Source organism: Gopherus flavomarginatus, chromosome 11, assembly GCF_025201925.1.
Source record: "Gopherus flavomarginatus isolate rGopFla2 chromosome 11, rGopFla2.mat.asm, whole genome shotgun sequence".
NCBI lineage: Eukaryota > Metazoa > Chordata > Testudines > Testudinidae > Gopherus > Gopherus flavomarginatus.
The window spans coordinates 13031395-13054225 of record NC_066627.1 but is presented as its reverse complement, the minus strand read 5'-3'; the positions used below and the strand labels follow the sequence as shown (position 1 = coordinate 13054225).

General features: G+C 42.8%; 2 protein-coding genes across 2 annotated transcripts; both read right to left on the bottom strand.

Annotated features, from left to right (window-relative positions):
- Nucleotides 1–13602: 13602 nt before the first annotated feature.
- LOC127030792 (olfactory receptor 6A2-like) lies at nucleotides 13603–14541 on the bottom strand. Its single transcript, XM_050917528.1, has one exon. The coding sequence runs from the start codon at nucleotides 14539–14541 to the stop codon at nucleotides 13603–13605; it is 939 nt and encodes a 312-aa protein (XP_050773485.1).
- Nucleotides 14542–21874: 7333 nt separating this feature from the next.
- LOC127030791 (olfactory receptor 12-like) lies at nucleotides 21875–22831 on the bottom strand. Its single transcript, XM_050917527.1, has one exon. It carries the CDS (start codon nucleotides 22829–22831, stop codon nucleotides 21875–21877), a length of 957 nt encoding a protein of 318 aa, XP_050773484.1.

The window sequence follows — 22831 nt, the reverse complement described above, 5'->3', positions numbered from 1 at the left end:
CCACCAGTAGGAGGCAAAAGGCCTTTTCCACCTGCGCCTCTCACCTTATAGTCGTGACAATTTTCTATGGGACCCTCTAAAGATAGTGTACATGTTACCAAACATGGAGAGACTTAAACAAAGTTTTCTCTTTCTCCTACACTGCTCTGGCCAATCCCCTCATCTACAGCCTGAGAAACAAGGAGGTCAAGGGGGGCCTGAGAAAAGTTGTCCGTAAATGTATGGTGCTCACATGAATTACAATGGAGTCACTGATTTGGGAATGAATCAGTTTGGCTTAAATAGCAATGGAAGTAACATCTAGGCTGTTCCTACCTCATGCTGATGGGAGCTTCCTTGGGGCATGTGAGGACTTACTAAGCTTTGGGATGGCTTCATTCCCATTTGCAGGTTTATACTGCCCTCACTGCAAACATAACTTTCATGTGTTCTGCATTCCATACAGTGAAATTTGAGATTTTAGTTACATATTTCATCTGCTTCTCTGCTCTGATTGGGTTGGGAGAACTCTCCTTTTTGAGTAAGCACTGGAATTCAATTCCTGTGAGTAGGTTTGGTTTATTAAATATTTTTGCCTCTCATCTTAGTGTCAAGGCTTCCTATGCAATTTTATATTGGGGACAATTAGGTTGATTTTCATATTTTAATATGTGTTTTCATTGGGCTTGGCAAAATTCATTTTTTAAAATATATTTTAGACAGATAATGGTGTTTGTTTTGATGTATTGTTTATATTTTAGCTATGTCAATTTTCAGATTTTCACAAAATTATGGGTTTTAAGCATTTTTTTTTGCAATTGTTATTGAGTCAGATTTTTAGAATTGTAGGAAATTGGGGAGGGGGAGAGACAATGGGGAGTGCACCCAATAATTCTTAATGATAGTATATATTGAGAGTCAAAAAGTTAAAACTTTATAACCATTAAAACACCAATTATCAACAAAATGTCACAATATGCAATCTGAATATCCTTAAACAAACTCTAATAAGTTTTCAAGCTGCATTTTTGATACTTTGCCTCTCTGTACATTTCCATTTTTATAGATGGAAATATTTTTCATTAGTTTGTGTGCATACAGTGAAATCAATATCTTCCAACATTTACCGATAAAATCTAAACCTTCCAACTTACTAATCATGCATGATTAGAAGGAGCACAAGACCCTAAATGGATTCCAAGCTATCAAAATAAAATATGTGACATTAATGTTTTCTGTTGAAACAACTCTTTATACTAAAGAACATTTCAATATCAAGAAATAAACAATAAGTATGTGTGACAGCCTGCACTCTTATGCCTTGTGAGATATCATTTGAAAACTCATCATTTGCTGAACATTATTGTTCTGGTCAAATGTGTGTGGCAACATTGTATGTAAAGTTGTAAGATTCTACTGTATGTATGATGAAACTAAAGTATATTTCAAACCTTGGGAAACAGTCACAAATGGTTTCTAGAACAAAGCAAGATAATGCCTCAGCCAGGCGTCAACAAAATCAATGGTCTATCATGTGATCAAGTGACCATTCTTTGGCAGGAAGAAGAGTGTGAGCAAGAAATTTACATCTTGGCAGAAACAGCTGAAGCTTCTCATCTCCACAGAGTTATTGTCACCTGAAATGATTTTCAAAGTGAAAGGGAGTTATAAGAAAGGGGAACAGATGCCTCCTCCCTCCTAAATATTCTTCCTCCATTTCTCTCTGCTCACCACATTAACAACACCCGAAAGATAAGGAAAGGAGCATTCCACTGAAGGAGGGGTCCTGGCTGAAAGGCATCTAGCTAGTACGACTGCAAAAGCATGAGATGAGATAAATCCTTGCTTTGAATTTATTTACCTTATTAAGTTAGGAATTAGCGTATGCTTTACATTTTATTGCTTTGTAACCAATACTGACTTTTATGCCTCATTAGATGTAGTTCCTTAAAATCTGTCTTCCTGTAGTTAGTAAACTTGTTTTATTGTTTTATCTAAACCAGTATGTGTTTGGATTGAAGTGTTTGGGGAACTTGATTTGAGATAACAAATCAGAGCATGTAATTTTCTATTAATGAAATGACAGACTTTCTATGAGCTTGTATTGTCCAGGGAGGTGCTGAACAGTACAAGAGACATATTTCTGGGGACAAGTCTGCAAGTGGGAATTTACTGGTGTCGCTCTGTGGCATAATTCATAAGTAGCTTGCTAGAGTACACAAATAGCATAGCTAGGAGTGATTTACCTGCTGGAGGCTGTGTTCGTGCAGACCAGGAGTGGTTGCTCTCATGGAAAAGCAGTATAAAAGGCACCCCAGGCTGAAGAATTGAGAGGACACAGCTGTTCAACAGTCCAGACTGTATCCTGTGGAATGTCACCGTATAGCATGTGTAAGAAACGTACAGCATGCATGCCAAAGGTGGCACACAAACTGATTTTCAGTGGCACTCACAGTGCCCAGGTCCTGGCCACCGGTCCGGGAGGCTCTGCATTTTAATTTAATTTTAAATGATTCTTCTTAAACATTTTAGAAACTTTATTAACTATATGTTATATAACTAAACTATTTGTATGTAGACCTATAGAAAGAGACCTTCTGAAAACATTAAAATGTATGACTGGCACACGAAAACTTAAATTAGAGTGAATACTTGAAGACTTAGTATACCACTTTTGAAAGGTTGCTGACCCCTGCAGTATAGAATCATAGACTCAAAGGACTGGAAGGGACCTTGAGAGGTCGTCTAGTCCAGTCACCTGCACTCATGACAGGACTAAGGATTATCTAGACCATTCCTGACAGGTGTTTGTCCAATCTCCTCTTAAAAATCTCCAAAGATGGAGATTCCACAACCTCCCTAGGCAATTTATTCCAGTGATTAACCACCCTGACATTTTGGAAGTTTCTCCCAAGGTCTAACCCAAACCTCCCTTGCTGCAATTTAACAATTTTTCTCCGTCCTCCTTGTAACAACCTTTTATGTACTTGAAAACTGTTATCATGTCCTATCTCGGTCTTCTCTTCTCCAGCCTAAACAGACCCATTTTTTTTCAATCTTCCCTCATAGGACATGTTTCCTAGAACTTCAATCATTTTTGTTGCTCTTCTGTGGATTCCCTCCAATTTGTCCACCTTTCCTGAAATGTGGCACCCAGAACTGGACACAATACTCCAGTTGAGGCCTAATCAGTGCAGAATAGAGTGAAGAATTACTTCTCACATTGTGCTTACAGCACTTCTGCCTAACATAGCAGAATGATGTTCACTTCTTTTTTTGCAATAGCATTACACCGTTGACTCATATTTAGCTTATGGTCCATTATGATCCTCAGATCCCTTTCTGCAGTACTGCTTCCTAGGTAGTCATTTCCCATTTTGTATGTGTGCAACTGATTGTTCCTTCGTAAGAGAAGCACTTTGCATTTGTCCTTATTGAATTTCATCCCCAACTCCCCAACTGAAGCATGGCTGTACTATTCATTTACCTCCCCACATCCCAAGGAGTGTGCACCTAGATCCTTTTGTGTTTCCCATTTATTGTAATCATCAACCCTCCCTCCTCCCAAGGTGGGCAGTTCTGGTCTCAGTCTCAGCCCAAGAATTTCCCTCTAATTTCCCTGCTAAATCTACTCCACCCCGTTTATGTTTGCCCTCACTCATGACCATTGTTGCCATATAAAGGTTTGTTATTGAGCACTTGGCTATTTTTGTCAGTGAACACCTATAGGTCTGTGGTTTGGGGGGTTTCCATTTACATCTTCCGTTGGTAGCTTACCAGACATACTTAATGTCAGATAAGGCAGCTCCCCCCAGTCTCCCACAGCATCTTTCATCCTGATGCTCACCAAATTAAATTTTTAAAAGTATCTAATGACTTAGAAGCAAGAATCCCATTGTTTTTAATTGAGGCTTAGATTTCCAAGTGCCCAAGTTAGATCAGAAAATTGGTCTTAGGCTTTTAGTTTATGTTGGCACTTCTGAAAATTCTACCTATTGATTAGTACCTTAGGGCCAGATGTTTAAAGGTATTTAGCTGTCTAGTGGGATTTTCAAAACATGTAAATGCTCACAATTAATTGATTTCAATGTGTGTTAGGTGCATAGATGCTATTAAAAACCCCATTAAGTGTCTAAATAGCATAAAAAATCTGGCCCTTATTCCTTATGATTTCCATTCAAATTAATTCAGAAGAACTAATTCAGTATGACTGTGGCTGAACCACTAAGTAACAGACATCACAATATAACTAGATTCAACATCCATGGGGAAGATAAAGTACCAAGAAGTTTTGATTTTCTGGTGCTGACTGGTGATGCCTGATGATTAAGGCTACAATTTTGGCACAGATATCATAGTGTTCACGGTAATTGTGAATTGGAATGAAGCCCCTGACCCCAGGGGCAGTTCCTGTCCTGTGGAACTGGGACTGACTCCCCATTCAGAGTTCTGTGACCTGGCCCAAGTGGTCACAGTGCCACTCAGTTTTGGTGTGTCCGCCCCTCCACAGATGGAGACAGAGGGACAGAGGGCCAAATTTGAATGGCATCATTACAGAGCCATTCAGATTTGATTAATCCATCTCTCCATGTCTCTTCACTCTGAGCAGCAGTAAAAGAAGGGGTGCCTCCTTCTTACCACAGAAGAGCCAGGAATAGCAGCACGATGAGGGGCAGACCCTCTTCCTTACCTAGCTCTGAATGGAGGCCCAGCAGCCGCCTCCTCTTCCATCCAGACTCAACAAGTCCCAAGGACCCGTTTCCCGCACAGGAGAAACAGCATCCATGCCCAATGGGAAGCCTCTGCCAGAGTTCTGATGCTGTGGACTGGAAGGTGAGGACCCAGCACTTCCCCAATACTCCAATCAGAGCCCTCATTGTGTCCCTGAAAGAAGTACCAGAATGCCATTGTAGCTCTCAGAAAAAAAGTGCTGGATGCTGTTCCAGTAGAGCGTTTAGGCCCCACTTGAGCACTTGTTGTTTTTTGGAATTGAGATACAAAAGAGGAGAATCCACCACTTCCCTTTTGGGGTTTGTTCCACCTTACTGTTAGAAATGGGTGCCTTATTTCTCCTTTTAATTTGTTTTGCTTGAGATACCAGTGGTTTGTTCTACCTTTCTCTACTAGCTTAAAGAGCCCTGTTGTTTTCTCCTCATGAAGGAATTTTTACAATGTAATCAAGTCTTCTATCAATTTCCCCTTTGGCAAGCTAAACAGACTGAGCTCTTTATGTCTGTCATTGTAAGGTGTTTCTCCAGATCTCAGATATATTTCATGGGTCTTCTCTGCACCCTCTCTAGATTTTCAACATCCTTTTTTAAAATATGCCCTCCAATCAGAACTGTATGCAGAATTCAAATATTGATCTCACCAATGAAGTCCACAGATGGAAAATCACCTCTACTCTTATTCTCTACTCTAATTTCTTTCCAGTTGTATTTAGCTTTCCTTATCAAATTTCTACATTCAGAACTTCTACTTTACATCGATTGCTACCACCTGCTTCATTTTTTTCCATTAAAAAAAAATTTATTTCTGCTTCCTTCATGTCACCACTGAACCAGGATGGGGCTCCAGTCAAATTGTTCATAGATACTATAACCCTCTGGAAACGGCATCTAATTTGCTACATCTGCTTTAATCCTCCATGGCTGAATGGGATAATGAATCACAAGGAACCTCATACAGAATCACTGTGGACCAAATTCAGTGGTTTCAGTAAAAATAAATAAATAAATACATAAATAAGGTACAATATTTGCAAACCAGAGTCTTATTTTTTTATTGGGATATTCAAATATATTCAAAGGGATTTGACCACTTAATTCCCTTAGGATCACTGCTTTGTTAACTTATTTTCCCAGCAGCTCTTGTCTGCACAATAATCCTTGACTTTCATCTCTGTAAGGAACGCTTGGCTTGTTATTCACAGACCAGTAACCCTCATGTTGTTCAGACATTCCGTCTCAGGGGACCCATCCAGAAAATGGAAATTGGTTTCCCCCCATGGTGTGAATATGATAAAAAGGCTCATTTGTTCCACAGATTCAGCACAACCATCCAGATATTCAAGTCATTAGGAGCTCACATCTCTCTTCCTTTCTGAACAGACAGAAATTCCTGCTATTTCTCCTCAGTGCCCTTTCATTCCAGCAATTGTTATTGTTTCCATTACAAGGAGGACCAAAACCACCCTGGCTGAGCTCTAAGGAAACAGCATGAGAGAGTCACCAAGGGTAAGATTTTCAAACTGCCTCAGACTCCTTTGAAAAGCTTCTGACTCCACAAAGGAAAGTAGCCATAACAGTCAATGCTTGCAAGAAGCCTCGCTCAGTGACTAGAGCACAGGGTTACAAATCAGGAGAGCTACGGTTGTTGGCTTCCATGTCTTCATCCTTTCACAGCTGTGGAGATAAGGGTGGAAAGGATGGGGAAGAGGAAGAAGGTGAGGGAGCTACAGAGGGGGAACAAAGTAAATGAAGATGAAAAAAGAAAAGGAAGCACTAATAGAAAAAAAGAAAGGCAGAAGAGGGAGGAGGAGGAGGTGAAGGAATGGGAGGAAAGAGGAGAAAGAGAAGGGGAATAAGCAGCATAAGAAGAAGCCAAAGGCAGAAAAGATCATAAAATAGAGGAAAAAGAGGTTTAAGAGCAATGAATTGCGATATAAGATCAGGAAATACCTCCACTGGAACATGCAACTTTCTCTTACCAAATATGAAGCATATTTAATGCTGAGATTTTCAAAGAAGCCTAAGGGAGTTAGGGACTGATTTCAATGAGTGTTTGGGGATGGAGAGTAGGCTAATGTGGTAGGTTTATGGATATTTGTGGGGAGCTCCTCCCAGCATGAGGGGCAGCAAGGGGGGAAGAATGAAAATGTAACAAGTGGGTTATGGAGGCAGGCATGGTGGGCCAATCAGAGGAGGGAGTCAACCTCCTGACAGTGAATGAGAGATGATCAGTTCGATGGAGAGAGGCCACAGAGGGCCTTGAAAACGAAGACTTATGTTTGATGTGTGAGAGTTACTCTGGATTGATATTGGCATGAGTGAGCAAGCTCCCAAAATGCTAATTGTGTTGTTAGCCCTTTGCCACCAAAGGAGTGGCCAGAAGTGCAGCAGTTCAGTTCATGTAATCAGGCTGGGAAGGACTGGATTTTTATTGTTTCGTTAAATGTCTGTTTTACTGTATACACACACAAACTGACCTACAGATATCTAAATTGATAATAATCGCAATTTAGAGATCAGCGAAATAAGAAATAAGAAAAATGCTGCTTGAGAACTTATTTGTGTTTGATTGAAAGATATTTACTTTCTATATTCTGACGTGATGTTGACAAGGAGTGTTTTAACAGTTATACAATTTTTGAATCTCTGCATCTACTGTCAATAAAAAATTATTGTGGGTCCCACCATAATGTCAAACCGGAAGGGATCCTGAGATGTCATCTACTCATGTCCACTGAGACAGGAGCAAACAAACATAGACCATCCCTGACAGGTGTTTGTCCAAGGTGATCTTAAAAGATTCCAGTGATGGAGATTCCACAACCTCCCTTGGAATCCTATTCCACAGCTTCACTACCCTTATAGTCAGAATGTTTTCTTCCTATCTAACCTAAACTTCCCCTCTTCAGTGAAAAGCCCCCTGCAACTGAATATTTAAACCAATGCAAGAATTAAAAAATGCTCAAACATTATATATGTGCACAGCTGTGGACATCTGAATTGATGAATATAAAAAATAAACATGTAGGCTTATATGCTTTCAAGCCTACATATAGGCCACTTGTCAATGATGAGCACTCATGGCTGTGTGTCCTTAGCTAGGTCGCTTTCCTGATCTGTGCCTCAGTTTACCCAGCTGTGCAATGGAGATAAAGTCATTTACCATCAGGGGAGGGGGCTGAATAAATTTCAGACTCTTGGCTTTACAAGGCACAGCTGTGATGGGCCAGTATTACTTAAATATGCATGATCAACACCTGTGCTAGAAAGCAGTGCACCAGCTTAGTGTATGGGAAGGCAGATTTCCTTTTCAGACAGTGCTCAGATGTGCCCCCTAGGCCTCTGCTTTGGAGGGTCTCCATGCACTTCCCTCCTGAGCAGGCTGCTGAGTTTCACCTGCGAAGGAATAGACATGAGGGTGAGATCACAGTCTTCCCCAAGTTCCACAATGTGGGTTATCTAGTGCCCCTGGTGGTGTGGAGGTCTCCTGTGTACTCCCTACTATGTACTACCTGTGGGCCAGCCCTAATTTAAAAAAAAACAGAACAGTGGCTATGCAGGCTTCACTCTGATTAATTCAAAGAGCTGAACAAGAGGTGAAGTTTTTTTCCCTCTGAAAAATTTTGATGACAAGTTTTTATGTACCTCATTTATTTACCATAATTTAGTTCAGTTTTGAAAATCCCTAGCCTTGAGACAGCCACTGCATAGACTGGTCACCATACTACCTCAGGGAGGGGTATCTGCAGTAGTGTAATATCTCATCTGAATTAGGAGTGTACATGTTTGTGGATGGGGGTATCCACCATGGTCTGAATTAGAGCTCAGTCAATATCAGAATTTCTGGCCTACCCGGAAAACATTTGTGGAGGACTCCTGTTTCATACTGAGAAAGTGGGATGATCAGCGAGTTATCTTAAGTGCCCATACACAAATGCAAGAAGCATGGGAAAGAAGTAGGGAGAACTGGAAGTCCTGCCACAGTCAAGGAACTATGATGTGATTGGAATAACAGAGACTTGGTGGAATAACTCAGAAGACTGGAGTACTGTTATGGATGGATATAAAGTGTTCAGGAAGGACAGGCAGGGCAGAGTAGGTGAGGGAGTTGCATTGTATGTAAGAGAGCAGTATGACTGCTCAGAGCTCTGGTATGAAACTGCATAAAAACCTGAGAGTGTCTGGATTAAGTTTAGAAGTGTGAGCAACAAGGGTGATGTTGTAGGGGAGTCTGCTATAGACCACCAGACCAGGAGGATGAGGTGGACAAGGCTTTCTACTGGCAACTAGCAGAAGTTACTAGATCACAGGCCCTGGTTCTCATGGGAGACTTTAATCACCCTGATATCTGCTGGGAAAGCAATACAGCGGTGCACAGACAATCCAGGAAGTTTTTGGAAAGTGTAGGGGACAATTTCCTGGTGCAAGTGCTGGAGGAACTAAGTAGGGACAGAGCTCTTCTAGACCTGCTGCTCACAAACAGGGAAGAATTAGTAGGGGAAGCAAAAGTGGATGGGAACCTGGGAGGCAGTGACCATGAGATGGTCGAGTTCAGGATCCTGACAAGGAAGAAAGGAAAGCAGCAGAATACAGACCCTGGACTTCAGAAAAGCAGACTTTGACTCCCTCAGGGAACTGATGGGCAGGATCCCCTGGGAAAATAACATGAGGGGGAAAGGAGTCCAGGAGAGCTGGCTGGATTTTAAAGAATTCTTATTGAGGTTGCAGGAACAAACCATCCCAATGTGTAGAAAGAATAGTAAATATGGCAGTTGACCAGCTTGGCTTAAGAGTGAAATCCTTGCTGATCTTAAACACAAAATAGAAGCTTACAAGAAGTGAAAGATTGGACAAATGACCAGGGAGGAGTATAAAAATATTGCTCAGGCATGCAGGAGTGAAATAAGGAAGGCCAAATCGCACTTGGAGTTGCAGCTAGCAAGAGATGTTAAGAGTAACAAGAAGGGTTTCTTCAGGTATGTTAGCAACAAGAAGAAAGTCAAGGAAAGTGTGGGCCCCTTACTGAATGAGGGAGGCAACCTAGTGACAGAGGATGTGGAAAAGGCTCATGTACTCAATGCTTTTTTTGCCTCTGTCTTCACGAACAAGGTCAGCTCCCAGACTACTGCACTGGGCAGCACAGCATTGGGAGGAGGTGACCAGCCCTCTGTGGAGAAAGAAATGGTTCAGGACTATTTAGAAAAGCTGGATGAGCACAAATCCATGGGGCTGGATGCACTACATCTGAGAGTGCTAAAGGAGTTGGCAGATGTGATTGCAGAGCCCTTGTCCATTATCTTTGAAAACTCATGGCAATCGGGGGAGGTCCTGGGTGACTGGAAAAAGTTTAATGTAATGTCCATTTTTAAAAAAGGGAAGAAAGAGGACCTGGGTAACAACAGGCAAGTCGGCCTCACCCCAGTCCCTGGAAAAATCATGGAGCAGGTCCTCAAGGAATCAATTCTGAAGAACTTAGAGGAGAGGAAAGTGATCAGGAACAGTCAGCATGGATTCACCAAGGACAAGTCATGCCTGACTAACCTAATTGCCTTCTATGAGGAGATAACTAGGTCTGTGGATGAGGGGAAAGCATTGGATGTGACTTTACTGACTTTAGAAAAGCTTTTGATACGGTCTCCCACAGTATTCTTGCTGGCAAGTTAAAGAAGTATGGGCTGGATGAATGGATTATAATATAAGGTGGATAGAAAGCTGGCTAGATCGTCGGGCTCAACGGGTAATGATCAATGGTTCCATGTCTAGTTGGCAGCCAGTATCAAGCGGAGTGTCACAAGGATTGGTCCTGGGGTTGGTTTTGTTCAATATCTTCATTAATGATCTGGAGGATGGCATGGACTGCACTCTCAGCAAGTTTGCAGATGACACTAAACCGGGAGGAGTGGTAGATATGCTGGAGGTAGGGATAGGATACAGAGGGGCCTAGACAAATTAGAGGACTGGGCCAAAAGAAACCTGATGAGGCTCAACAAGGACAAGTGCAGAGTCCTGCACTTAGGATGGAAGAATCCCATGCACTGCTACAGACTAGGGACAGAACGGCTAGCCAGCAGTTCTGCAGAAAAGGACCTAGGGGTTGCAGTGGACGAGAAGCTGGATATGAGTCAACAGTGGCCTTTCTTGCCAAGAAGGCTAACATTATTTTGGGCTGTATAAGCAGGGGCATTGCCAGCAGATTGAGGGATGTGATCATTCCCCTCTGTTCGACATTGGTGAGGCCTCATCTAGAGTACTGTGTCCAGTTTTAGGCCCCACAGAACGAAGAATGAGGTGGAAAAAGTAGAAAGAGTCCAGCAGAGGGCAACAAAAATGATTAAGGGGCTGGAGCACGTGACTTATGAGGAGAGGCTGAGGGAACTGGGATTGTTTAGTCTGCAGAAGAGAATAATGAGGGGGGATTTGATAGCTGCTTTCAACTACCTGAAAGGGGATTCCAAAGAGGATGAATCTGGACTGTTCTTAGTGGTACCAGATGACAGAACAAGGAGTAATGGTCTCAAACTGCAATGAGGGAGGTTTAGGTTGGATATTAGGAAAAACTTTTTCACTAGGAGGGTGGTGAAGCACTGGAATGGGTTACCTAGGGAGGTGGTGGAATCTCCTTTCTTAGAGGTTCTTAAAGTCAGGCTTAACAAAGCCCTGGCTGGGATGATTTAGTTGGGAATTGATCCTGCTTTGAGCAAGGGGTTGAATGATTCATATTTTTTTGTGAACTGAAAAATGCAGGAAAAAAATCAGTTTGGGAAATGGTCTTTGGGTTAGTTGGACAATAAACTACAGCCTCGAGCCGTCACTCGAGCCGTCACTTCATGCTTCATGACTGGCAGGGCTGGCTCTAGGTTTTTTGCTGTCCCAAGCAAAAAAAATTTTTTGGCTGCCCCCCGTCCCCGCCCTGGGCTCCGCCTGCCCTGCACTCCCTTGCTGCTCCAGCCCTGGGCTCTCCCCCTACACCCACACCCACACACCTGCCACCCCAGCGCTGGGCTTCCCTCTTTCCCCCACTCAGTGACCTCCTCCCATCCCCCTGCCGCCCCAGCCCTGGGCTCTCCCCCCAGTCTGCACCCTCCTGCTGTGCCAGGGTCACTGGTAACTCACTCTCAGGGCAGGTCATTCAGCAGGAATTTTGGACGTCCGCATAACACAAACAGGATTGGTTCCCATATGGTTACAGAATTGCAGTAAAGTGGAACAATTTTCAGCTTGTGTGACTGGAGGATATCTGGATGCATATTATAAGACTGTCTTACATAAATGAGGAAAAGTTGAGGCGTCTTTATTATTCTTTTGTTTTACTCTGTGTTTCTATGGGAAATTTGCAATGCACTATCACTGTCCTTCTTTTAAACAAATTGAAAAAAAAAAAAGCAATTGCTGTTGAAAATAGCAGTCCCAGTCCTAATAACCACTGGGAAGCATTTCTTGCTTAATTTTCTACTACTTTTTCTACAGCAAATTACAGTGGATCAGTATATTTGATCTGGGAGAAATGAAGTAACAGCTGCCCAAACTGAACTTGAGCACTCCTGAATTTTGAGGTGTTCAAATCTGGAAGGCAGGTGCTAGATTCTCTTTCTATTAGCCATATCTGGAAAGGAAAAGTCAATTTCTGCTTCCATGGCTCAGGAGTGGAAATCCTCCTACATGCCTGGTATTGTAGCTAAAGCTGCCCAGGTCCAGAGCCTCCCCTCCTTTCCTTTTCATTTTAAATTCTAATGGGATCCACGTACCTCCCTTGCTAGGCTTCAGATAGAGAGGGGCACTGTCAATTTAGTCCACTCAATTCCTTCTTTGGGGGATGCAAGGTAAGGTCACTCCAGTATACCTAATCCAGTCTGGGGATGTCTTCTGACGGGGATATCTGGGGCAAAGCTGCCTACTCCTTGGGCACACTTTTCCCCATTCACAGTGCTGCCCCTTTCGACTCACAGCAAGCTGCAGCATGGATCAGCTACATCACTCCCTCCTCCTCCCTTTCCTGGTCATCGCTACCAAGGGACTGCTGGGAAATGTAGTTCTTTCCTTGATCCAGGGCTGGCTCTATAGGCAGGTAGCTAAGCAAGGAACTACAGCTCCCAGGGTCCCGTGGGTTCTCAGCTCCATGCCGGATCCCCAGCTGCTCTTTGGCTCTGTTTCTGCGGGGTTATGAGCTGGGAGGAAGTGAGTAAAAGAAAAAGAAAATGGATAGCCAAAATGCCACCCCCGGAAATATGCTGCCCCAAGCACCTGCTTGTTTTGCTGGTGCCTAGAACTAGGCCTGGTGACTGGATTACATCTCTCATGATGCAACACAGTCATGTCACTGCTATGAAGCATCCCACTGGTCTGGAGATGTAATTCAGCCAAGAAGCCTGGCGCATAGAGAAGAATTACGACTGAAAGACCCAAACTACAACTACGATGAGGCACCGTTAGACCTGAGGCAGATGATGTTTCATGTCAAAAGGCAAGTATTTTAAAGGTATTAAGACAACTAAGGAAAATTTCAAAAGCATCTGTGCTCCCGATTCACACTAATTTCAATGGATTTTGAAAATACCATGTCACCTTTAAAAATCTGGCCACCAGACATGAAACAAATAATTTCAGTTCAGTTCAACAAACCATAATAATTCAGTGCAGGTTAAATTTATCTGAACTAGTACTGAGTTAAAGAATGAGCATTAGACACCTAATTACCTTAGCCCCTCTTTGAAATCCCAGACCATCCTTGCCCTCAAGAATGATCTAATAGGCCCATTAAAAGGAATTCACGTGGTCTGATGTAAGTTTAGTGGATAAAAATCATTCTGACCTTTGGAACTCATTGCCACAGGATATTAGTGAGTTAAAGAATGGGAATCCCTTAGGCCATCTTGAAAAGTCCCATACAAGATATCTAGAAGAAGACTTTTATGCCATGCACCGTTTTCCTCAGGGTGTCCTTGAACACCTTGTTCCTCAGGCAATAGATGACTGGGTTGAGGAGGGGTCTCAGAACTGTGTAAATGATGGACATCTGCTTGTTGGAGTCAAAGGAACTTATGGCTTGAGGTCTGTCATAGATGCAGAGAGAGGAGGCATAGAAGATGGTGACCACCAGCAAGTGGGGGGCACATGGAGAAAAGGCCTTAAGACACCCTTTGGCTGAGGGGATGCACACAACCGTAGAGATGATGCAGATGTAAGAGCCCACGGTAATGGAGAGATGCCCCAGGAGAATGAGCAGGGCCAGCAGGAAGTCCACAAGTGCTGCCAGTGACATGTCAGTGCAGGCCAGGTTGAGCAGTGGTGAAACATTACAGAAGAAGTGGTTGATGATGTTAACCCCACAGAAGGTCAGAAACGAGATGAAGATGACCTTCCACACGGAGATGAGAAAGCCACTCAGCCAGGATCCAGCCACCAGGCAGATGCAGAGAGTCTGGCTCATGATGGCTGAGTAGTGCAGCGGGTTACAGATAGCCACACAGCGGTCATAGGCTATTACGGCCAGGAGGACACACTCAGTGCAGGCCAAGGCCAGGAAGAAGTAGAGTTGGGCCATGCACCCAACAAAGGAGATGCCTTTCCTTTTTGTTACAAAACTCAATAGCATCTTGGGCACCATGACTGAGACGTACCAGATCTCCAGGAAAGAGAGATTCCCCAGGAAGAGGTACATTGGCTTGTGGAGTGAGACGTTGGCCCAGATTAGCATGATGATCATCGTATTCTCTATCACAGTCAGTGCATAGGCCAGAAGGAATACCAAGAAGAGCAGGAGCTGCAGCTCCAGGATGCCAAGGAAACCCACCAGAATGAACTCGGTCACATGACTTTGGTTGTCCCAGTGCATGCTGGAGGTCTTGGCACTGTTATTATTCTATCTGGAGGAGAGACAGAGGTGTTGGAAATACGACTGCATGTCAACACAGTATTGATGGCTTTGTCACAGGGACGGACTCGAAAAGCCATGCAAATAATTAGAGCTGGTCAGTATTGAGTAATACTAATATTATTAATACAAATAATAATGGACCAGGTTTACAAAGGTATTTAGGCACCTAAAGATATAGATTGGCGTCTAGTGGCACACAGATTCACATCAAAAGTGACTAAATTAAGCACCTGGGGCCATATTTTTAAAGATATTTGGATACTTAAAGATGTAGATAGGTACCTAGTGGGATTTTCAAAATCATCTATATGACTAGCACCTCTTAATTTTGAATATCTTTAAAAATCTGGGCCTAGGTGCCTGACTCCCATGGAAATCAATTGGAGCTAGATACATAGTTGCTTTTAAAAATCCCAGTGAGTACTTATTTTTATCTTTAGGTACTTTAACACCTTCGAAAATATAGTGCAATGCAAATCGACTGGCCTTTTTTTCTGTACTGAAATTGTTCATGAATGATTGTCAACATGTTTCCTTTGTTCATGACATTTCTCCACAAGACTGCTTTTAAGTGAGATGATTCTCAAATTTTTTTTTACTAAATGAAAACTGGCTTTTTGCAAAAAATTAAAATAAAAACTAAGACAAATGTCGAGAACCATGTTGATTAAAATAGAGCACAAGCATTTTCAGAGACACATGAAAAATGGCTCCATGTCAGACCCAGGAAATTAACATAACATTGATTATGTTTGAGCATTTTTTGACCAGCTCTAAAAATAACTGCTGTCTTGGATGTAAATCTTCTGAGCTCTTCAAAGCCAGCTAGGCGATTTGGATACCCAATACCAAATTCAATGACTGATATGAGCATCTAAGTTCCCAAGCATCTCGACCAGGGATTATTATTATTATTATTCATTATTATTAGTGTAATTCAGTAGCACTTAGAGGCCACTAAGAAAAGTAAGGACCCTGTTGTGCTGGTCCTGCACAGACATATAGCAAGAGACTGTCCCTTCCCCATAAATCCTCCCATCTATATAGATGGGAAGGAAAAAAAGACTTGAACAAAGTCATAGAGGTAATCAGTGTCGCAGGTGGGAACAGAACCTACATTTCCTGGCTCCCAAAGAAAATAGCAGGGTCCCACTTCTATTCCTCTTTGTGGAGAGGAGAAGATGGCAGCTAAGGTGTCTCCTGAATACTTAGCCCAGCAGCTGGAGTGGGCTAGCCACTTTTCCCTTTTTGCCACATACAGACATTCGTGGTGGGACACAGACCCCAAGCATCAGGACATGGAGCTAACACCGTATTGAAAAGCACAGGTGGTTCCTTCCCACTCAAATCTATTGTTTTTGGCTACCGCAGGTTAGAATAATTGACCATAATGGCTCAAAATCTCTGCATGAAATTTTGGTCCCATTGCAGCCAACTGCAGAACTTCCCATGTCTTGAACAGAGCCAGGATTTAACACTATGAATCTATCACTGAGAATGTCAACACTACAATTTAAAAAATCATGAGGCACCAAGTCTCAGAGTTGCAGGACTAAGGCTGCAGAAGTGGGCTCTGAGATCTCAGAGCCCAGGTTCCAACCTGAGCCCGAACATCCACATTTCAATTGCATGGTGCCTCCAGCCTAAGCCCCATAAGACCTAACACGGATCAGCCACAGCTCTTTCATGCAGTGTAAACATACCCACTGAGGACAACAACCCTGCATGATTCAAACAAGGATCAGACATTCATGGTCAATATTTCTAAAGGTGACGGGTGCTTTTCCATCCTGTGAACAAATTTGAGATTTTGAAATGTTTTCTGTCCCAAATCAGAAGAAAAAAAGGCAATGCTTTAAATATTTAGTGAAATCATTTAAAAAAAAAAGAAATGAATGAAAGGATGAAAGAAATAATAATTTGAGCATGTTATCTCTCTTGCCTGACCTAATTGAATCACGAGGTTCTTTTTGTGACTTTTCCACTGAATTATCTTCAAGTTGTACAGAGGAAAAAGCAAAAGCACAAAAGCAAGAAAACAAGAAAGAAAGAAATTGTGAAAGGAAGAAAGAGGAAAAGAAAGCATAAAAGCAAAAGAAAGAGAAAAATACATTTTGAAATGATGAATGAGAAAAAAAAGCAATATGATGAGAAAGAAAGAAAGAAAGAAAGAAGACTCCCTAATGGCTGTATTGCAAACAAATGCTACCTACTTGAGAACAGGAGGTGAAGACAGATGATACCCCAAAAATAGCTGTTTGTTCCCCGATGTTTGGTCCAAATAATTGATCAGGAGAAAAAAAAAAAGGAAGGAGGAAAATATCCTTTGTAGAGAAAACAAACAGAGACCTGGAGTTGGGTCCGGCTAGGGAAGTGGCATTCCCCCGCAGTGCTGCATAGACAAGATTGGGCAAGCTCTCCTTATAGACTGATTTAAGCTGGGCAGAGTCAACTCCTCCCCATCTTCCAGTGGCCCTAGAGGCCTAATTCGTGGCCCAGTTGATGTCCGTTACAAAACTCCCATTGACTTCAATGGGTCCAGGATTCCACCCCGCGAGCCTTCGCTTCTGGTGCTAACAAGTTTCCAAAGACACCTGCTAACAAGTTTCCAAAGCCTCTGCTGAGGGTTGCTCCTCTGTGGATCCACTTCAGATCCTCTCCTCAACCTCTTCTGGCTGCCTGTTTGCCGGGCCGCTGCCCTGCTTGGAGGAAGAGGCAGGGAGCAGTGTATCCAAAGTGGCTTGTTGAGTGGAGCTGTGAAAAACAACTCCTGGTGGGTGCTAAAAGACAAAGTTGCATGGATCACATCGTTCAGAGGGTTAAACACTGTGGAGGCGAAGATCCCTCTGTCATTGCCTCCATTAACCAGCCCCTACCATACAGCCCCTCCTTCCCTAATGGAAGGTGTGTGCTCAGGAGGAAGGAGATTTGATCTAAATAATTGAGGCTGGGATTTCAAATGAGCCTAAGGGAGTTAGGTACCCAACTAAATTTCAATGAGATTCAGGCACTTAACTCCGACAGTTTTGATTATCCCAGCCTGATTCATTATTCACAAATATGTCGGTTTTCAGTCTGCTAGTATTTATCAGGACATCTACGTTCCTACAGGCCAGATTTTTGAAGGTATAGAGGTGCCTAACTCCCATTGATTTCAGTGTACAGTAGATTCTGCTTATTAGCGGCTTCACTGGTTGCCAGCTAACTGTTGGTATCATCCAGCAGTTGTCAGTGTGCACAATGCTGGGATGTGCCCAGGGGTTGGGGCTTCCCATGGGGAAAGCAGGCACTGGAGTCCAATCACTGATCTCACCATTAGATGGAGACAGAGGTCTTCTGTTCCCAGATATGTCCTTGCATTGGGGCTTAGAGTGAGGAGACTTGTGGACATTTTTTCAATGGATTTCCTTTTACATGAACCACATCTGTTGGTTATTTGGGCTTTATTTACTTCTACATTATCATTTTTAACTCTTTCATTCTTCCTCCCTTCTTTGGGCAATTCATATTTCCTCCTCCTCAAAAATATTTTCTGTTTCATGTAATAACCAGTTAATGATGCATCACCCTGAGATGGAAGTTCATAGGCTCCTCTATGGCATTCCTCATGCCTCATCAGTTCTATGCAGAATCCAAGAAAGAATTCTCTGCATAATTTCTGATATTATGGAAATGCTTGATATGGGTTCCATAGTTAGGGCTGTGGTATTAAATGAGTTTAAAATAAGATATACAATCCTGTTTTTCTCTAAAAGTAGAAGGCCTCTCCAGGTGTCATTTCATACACTCTTTGTGTCTATGCCCTTTAATTTTCTGGTGTCATTTCTGTTTGGTTTCTCTTAATAAAATCCCAACTTACTTTTGGAGATATCAGAGTCCCATCACTTCCTTTACCTAACCGAACGCCTCTCAAAACAAAACTACACTACACGAAACACGTGAAATGGATGGTGTTGGGAGCAGATATTTTCTCCTTAGGAAGGTACTTGTACACTAATGGAATCACCTTTTTTAGTTTCTTTGAAAAACTAACACCTAAACTTTGGCCAAAAATTCATTTTTGATTAAAAGGTTTTCAGACAAAAGTTCTGTTTATTATTATTTTTATTATTATTATTTTCTATTATTAAGACAAATATTAAAAAACTTTATCTTTCTTAACAAAAACCTGATTTCCCCAAAGCCTCGATTGTCCACCAAACAATTCCCATGGAAAATTCCAATCATCCTTAGAGCCTCCATAGCCCATTACACTTACATGAAAAGCTGGGTGCAACTCCACTTAGAGGTGCTGTTCCCCTGTGGTTGAAGGTAAGTATTGCTCTCATGGGACAATCCTTGTGGCTGGGAAATCAGTTTTGGTTCGGTCTGGCCCTGTTTTCTATGATTCATTCATCCTGCTGTCTCTCTCCATCAGAATGCTTTCTTCATTACTCAGCCTTCCAACTAGGTCACTATGCCCTCACCCCCTTCAGGATATCAGAATCCCTCTAGACCAGATGTATGGTTGGTATCTCCCACAATCCTGTGTCCAATGGCTTGTAGGGAAACCTGGGCCTGCCCTCTACTCCAGGTTCCAGCCCAGAGACCCTACAGTCATAGAATCATAGATTATTAGGGTTGAAAGGGACCTCAGGAGATCATTTAGTCCAACTCCCTGCTCAAAGCAGGACCACACCCCAAATGGCCCACTCAAGGATTGAACTCACAACTCTGGGTGTAGCAGGTCAATGCTCAAACCAGTGTGCTATCCCTTCCCCACTGCCAAGCTCTGCACAATCTCAAACCTCACTGCTCTTTCCTTGGGCTGCTTCCTACTGTGCCTCCCACAGGCTTTCTTCTCCACCTTTCTAGGTAAACCCTTCCATCAGAGCCAGGATCCCAGGGCTTCTCTCTCCACTTGAGTTTCCTCCTTTTCCCTCTCCAAGCCCAGAGAGTGACTTCTAGCTTCCACATTGCAGCCCCTTTCTGCTGTACACTTCCTGGTTTTAGTCCTTAGCCAGCTGGTTATTTTCAGTCAAGCTAGCCTCTCTACCAGATGCAGCCTATAATGTTAATGGCCCCTAGCTGTGTCACCTTAACCCCTTCCAGGCTGGTGTGGAGTAAACAACCCATCACAGGCTGAACCAAAAAATAGAAAAACATATGGGATGGGGGACGGTGTGTGTGACGAGGTGCGATTCACCACTGTGGCACCTCCTGCTGGCTGTCTTGGAAATTAGCTCTGTGACCTCTTCTAGTGGTATCTTACCCACTGTCACCTCTGTTCCTGGACCCGTGTTGCCTCAAGGACTGCAGCATCCTTTTGAGGACAAGACCTCCAGCTATGTCACAGTCTGTTCTCCCCCATTCCAGGGGACAGTATCACAGTCCCTCAGTCCAGCCACTTCCTCAATGGCAAGTGGGAGTGGATGGAACCCAAGCCCACCCACTAGTCTGGGTTCCAGCCCAAGGACCCTGTAGATGACCACCACTTGCTGTGTTCCCTCCAACTCCTCAGTTCGTTTCCCTAAACCACTTCCCCACGGCCTCCAGCACCTTCTTCACCATTAAGCCTACCAGTCTTAGCAGCTAGCCAGGAGCCCTCTCTAGCTTCCCCAGTTGCTGCTGGCAGCACTGCTCTGTTCCGAGTGCTGGCACTCTTTCCTCCTACTAGGAGCCTGATTTTCCCTCCTCAAGCTTCAGGCAGCAACTGAAACTGCTCTGCCCTGCAGATTTTCTTATATGGGCCAGCCCTTCCCTGATTGGCTGCTCCTAGCAGCCGTTCTCCAATTGGCTATCTCTTGCACAGCCTCCCTAGGGCTCTGTTACCCTTTATGGGCCAATGTGGGGCAGACGTTCCATCACAGGGTGTCTTGATCTGAAGCAAACTCTTTTTTTCAATTTTTCAGTGAAGCAAACAAGTACAAAATAATTATTTGGGGTTGAATACGACATTTACTTTGACACAAATTGAAATGTTCCATTCTGGGGGGGTTGTGCCTTTTATTTTAAAGTAAAACTGCAGCAACATTCTAAACAAAAAAAACAAAACACTTATTAATTGAAATATTGAAACATTTCTCTTAAAATATTGAAACTGTTTCAGTTTCTTTCTGATTTTATTTTATTTTATTTGGACTGAAGCATTTTTGGTGAATGTGACCTACATTCATGAAATGTTTTGGTAAAGCAGAATCTACATTTTGGGGCTGAAAACTTTTAACTAGCTGTACCCATGGGCTTGTTCTCTCTGTTATGCTTTTCATTTCCTGCTACACAGAGTTCCTTTCTCCTCTGGACTTCTATACATTTTTTAAAATCAAGATTGGATGTTTTTATAAAAGGTGATCTCTAGGATTTATTGTGGGGAAGTTCTATGGCCTATGTTTTACAGGAGAACAGACTAGATAATCACAGTTGACCCTTCTAGTCTTGGAATCTACAAATCTATAAATCAGAGATGGTTTTGAACTGAAAACTGAGGACAAAGATTGTGAATATCCATCCCCAAAGGTGTTTGGTACCCACCTGCCATTGAGTGACAAAGGGAATTGGGCCCCTGATTTCTTAGGCTACTTTGAAAATCATCATCACAGAAAACAAAGATCTTAAATTTGAACTGAAAACAAGAATGTAAGAACAGCCATACTGCGTCAGACCATAGGTCCACTTACCCCAGTATCCTGTCTTCTGACAGTGGCCAATGCCAGGGGCCTCAGAGGAAATGAACAGAATAGGCAATCATTATGTGTCCATCTTCTGTCACCCATTCCAAGCTTATGGCAAGCAGCATAAGAATGACATTTTCAAAAGTGTTTTCTGTTGGCTTAAATCTGCCCCCATTGAAGTCAAAGATGAAACATTCATTGACTACAACATTGAGTGTTCCTGAAAATCTTACCTTAACCCAGTAGGAAAATATGATGTTTAGCAACTGGAGCCAGCGAGTAAGGGAGATGTGACACCACACACACATACTCACACACTCAGCCAGGCAAGTAAATTTGGGTTCAGCATTTATCAAGTATTTGAGCAATTTGGACACAGATTTCAAACACTCCCTATGGCTCAAAGGTGTTTGGATCCAGTTTCCCAAATCAGTGCATTAAAAAAAAATAGATAAAAATGTGAAAAATAACAAACACAGAGAGGATTGATTTATTACAGGTTTCTTTTTTTAAATCATTCTTCTAGTGTCATAGGACAATATTGGGTGTTAGATAGATAGATAGATTAGATTAGATTAGTTGAACAATAAGTCCTTTCAATATACCAAAGGATTATTTAGCTCAATATTCAGAGACTAGATTCATTTCAAAACCATCATGCAGCCTATGGTTCTTCTCAAAGCTTCTTTCACATCCTTGTTCCTTAGGCTGTAGATGAAGGGATTCAACATGGGGATGACCAGGGTGTAAAACACAGACACCACTTTGCTCTGATCTGGAAAGGACAATGAACTTGGCTGGGCATACATGAAGGAAACAGTTCCATAAAATAAACTCACAGCTACTATGTGGGAGGTGCAGGTAGAGAAAATCTTGTGCCTTCCTGCAGCAGAGCGAGTCTGGAGGACAGCAGAGATGATATAGACATAAGAGATGAGAATGAGCAGGGAAGTGCTCACTATGATGACACTCGATAAGGCAAACAGCACCATTTGACTGATGTCTGTGTCGGTGCATGAGAGGTTTAGCAGGGGTGGAACATCACAGAAGAAGTGATTGATCTCATTAGAGCCGCAGAAGCACAGAGTAAAGGTGAAGCTGGTTTGCACCATGGCGTTCACGCTGCCACAGAGATAGGACCCCACCACCAGCTGAATGCAGACTGGCTTGGACATGGTGGTGGGATATAGGAGCGGGTTGCAGATGGCAGTGTATCGATCATATGCCATGGCTGTCAGAATGAATGCCTCAGTACTGACAAAGAGAGCAAAGAAAAATAATTGGGTGGCACATCCCCTGTAGGAAATGGTTTTGGTATCTGTTAGGAAGCTCGCCATGGCTCTGGGGGCAATGAGAGAGGAGTAGCAGAGGTCTAAGAGTGACAGATTCATGAGGAGGAAGTACATGGGGGTGTGAAGTCGAGAGTTGGCTGTAATGGTGAGGACCAGGATGGTGTTCCCTAGCACAGTTATTATGTAAATCACCAGAAACATCACAAAAGGGACCACCTGGAGCCCTGGACCTCTTCCAAACCCCAGTAGAATAAATTCCGTCACAGTAGTGTGGTTCGCATCTCTCCCTGGCTCTGCCACTGACAT

Excerpts from the sequence above, each read along its gene's own strand:
- LOC127030792 (XM_050917528.1), bottom strand. The coding sequence starts at position 14,541 with ATGCACTGGGACAACCAAAGTCATGTGACCGAGTTCATTCTGGTGGGT.
- LOC127030791 (XM_050917527.1), bottom strand. The coding sequence starts at position 22,831 with ATGTCAGTGGCAGAGCCAGGGAGAGATGCGAACCACACTACTGTGACG.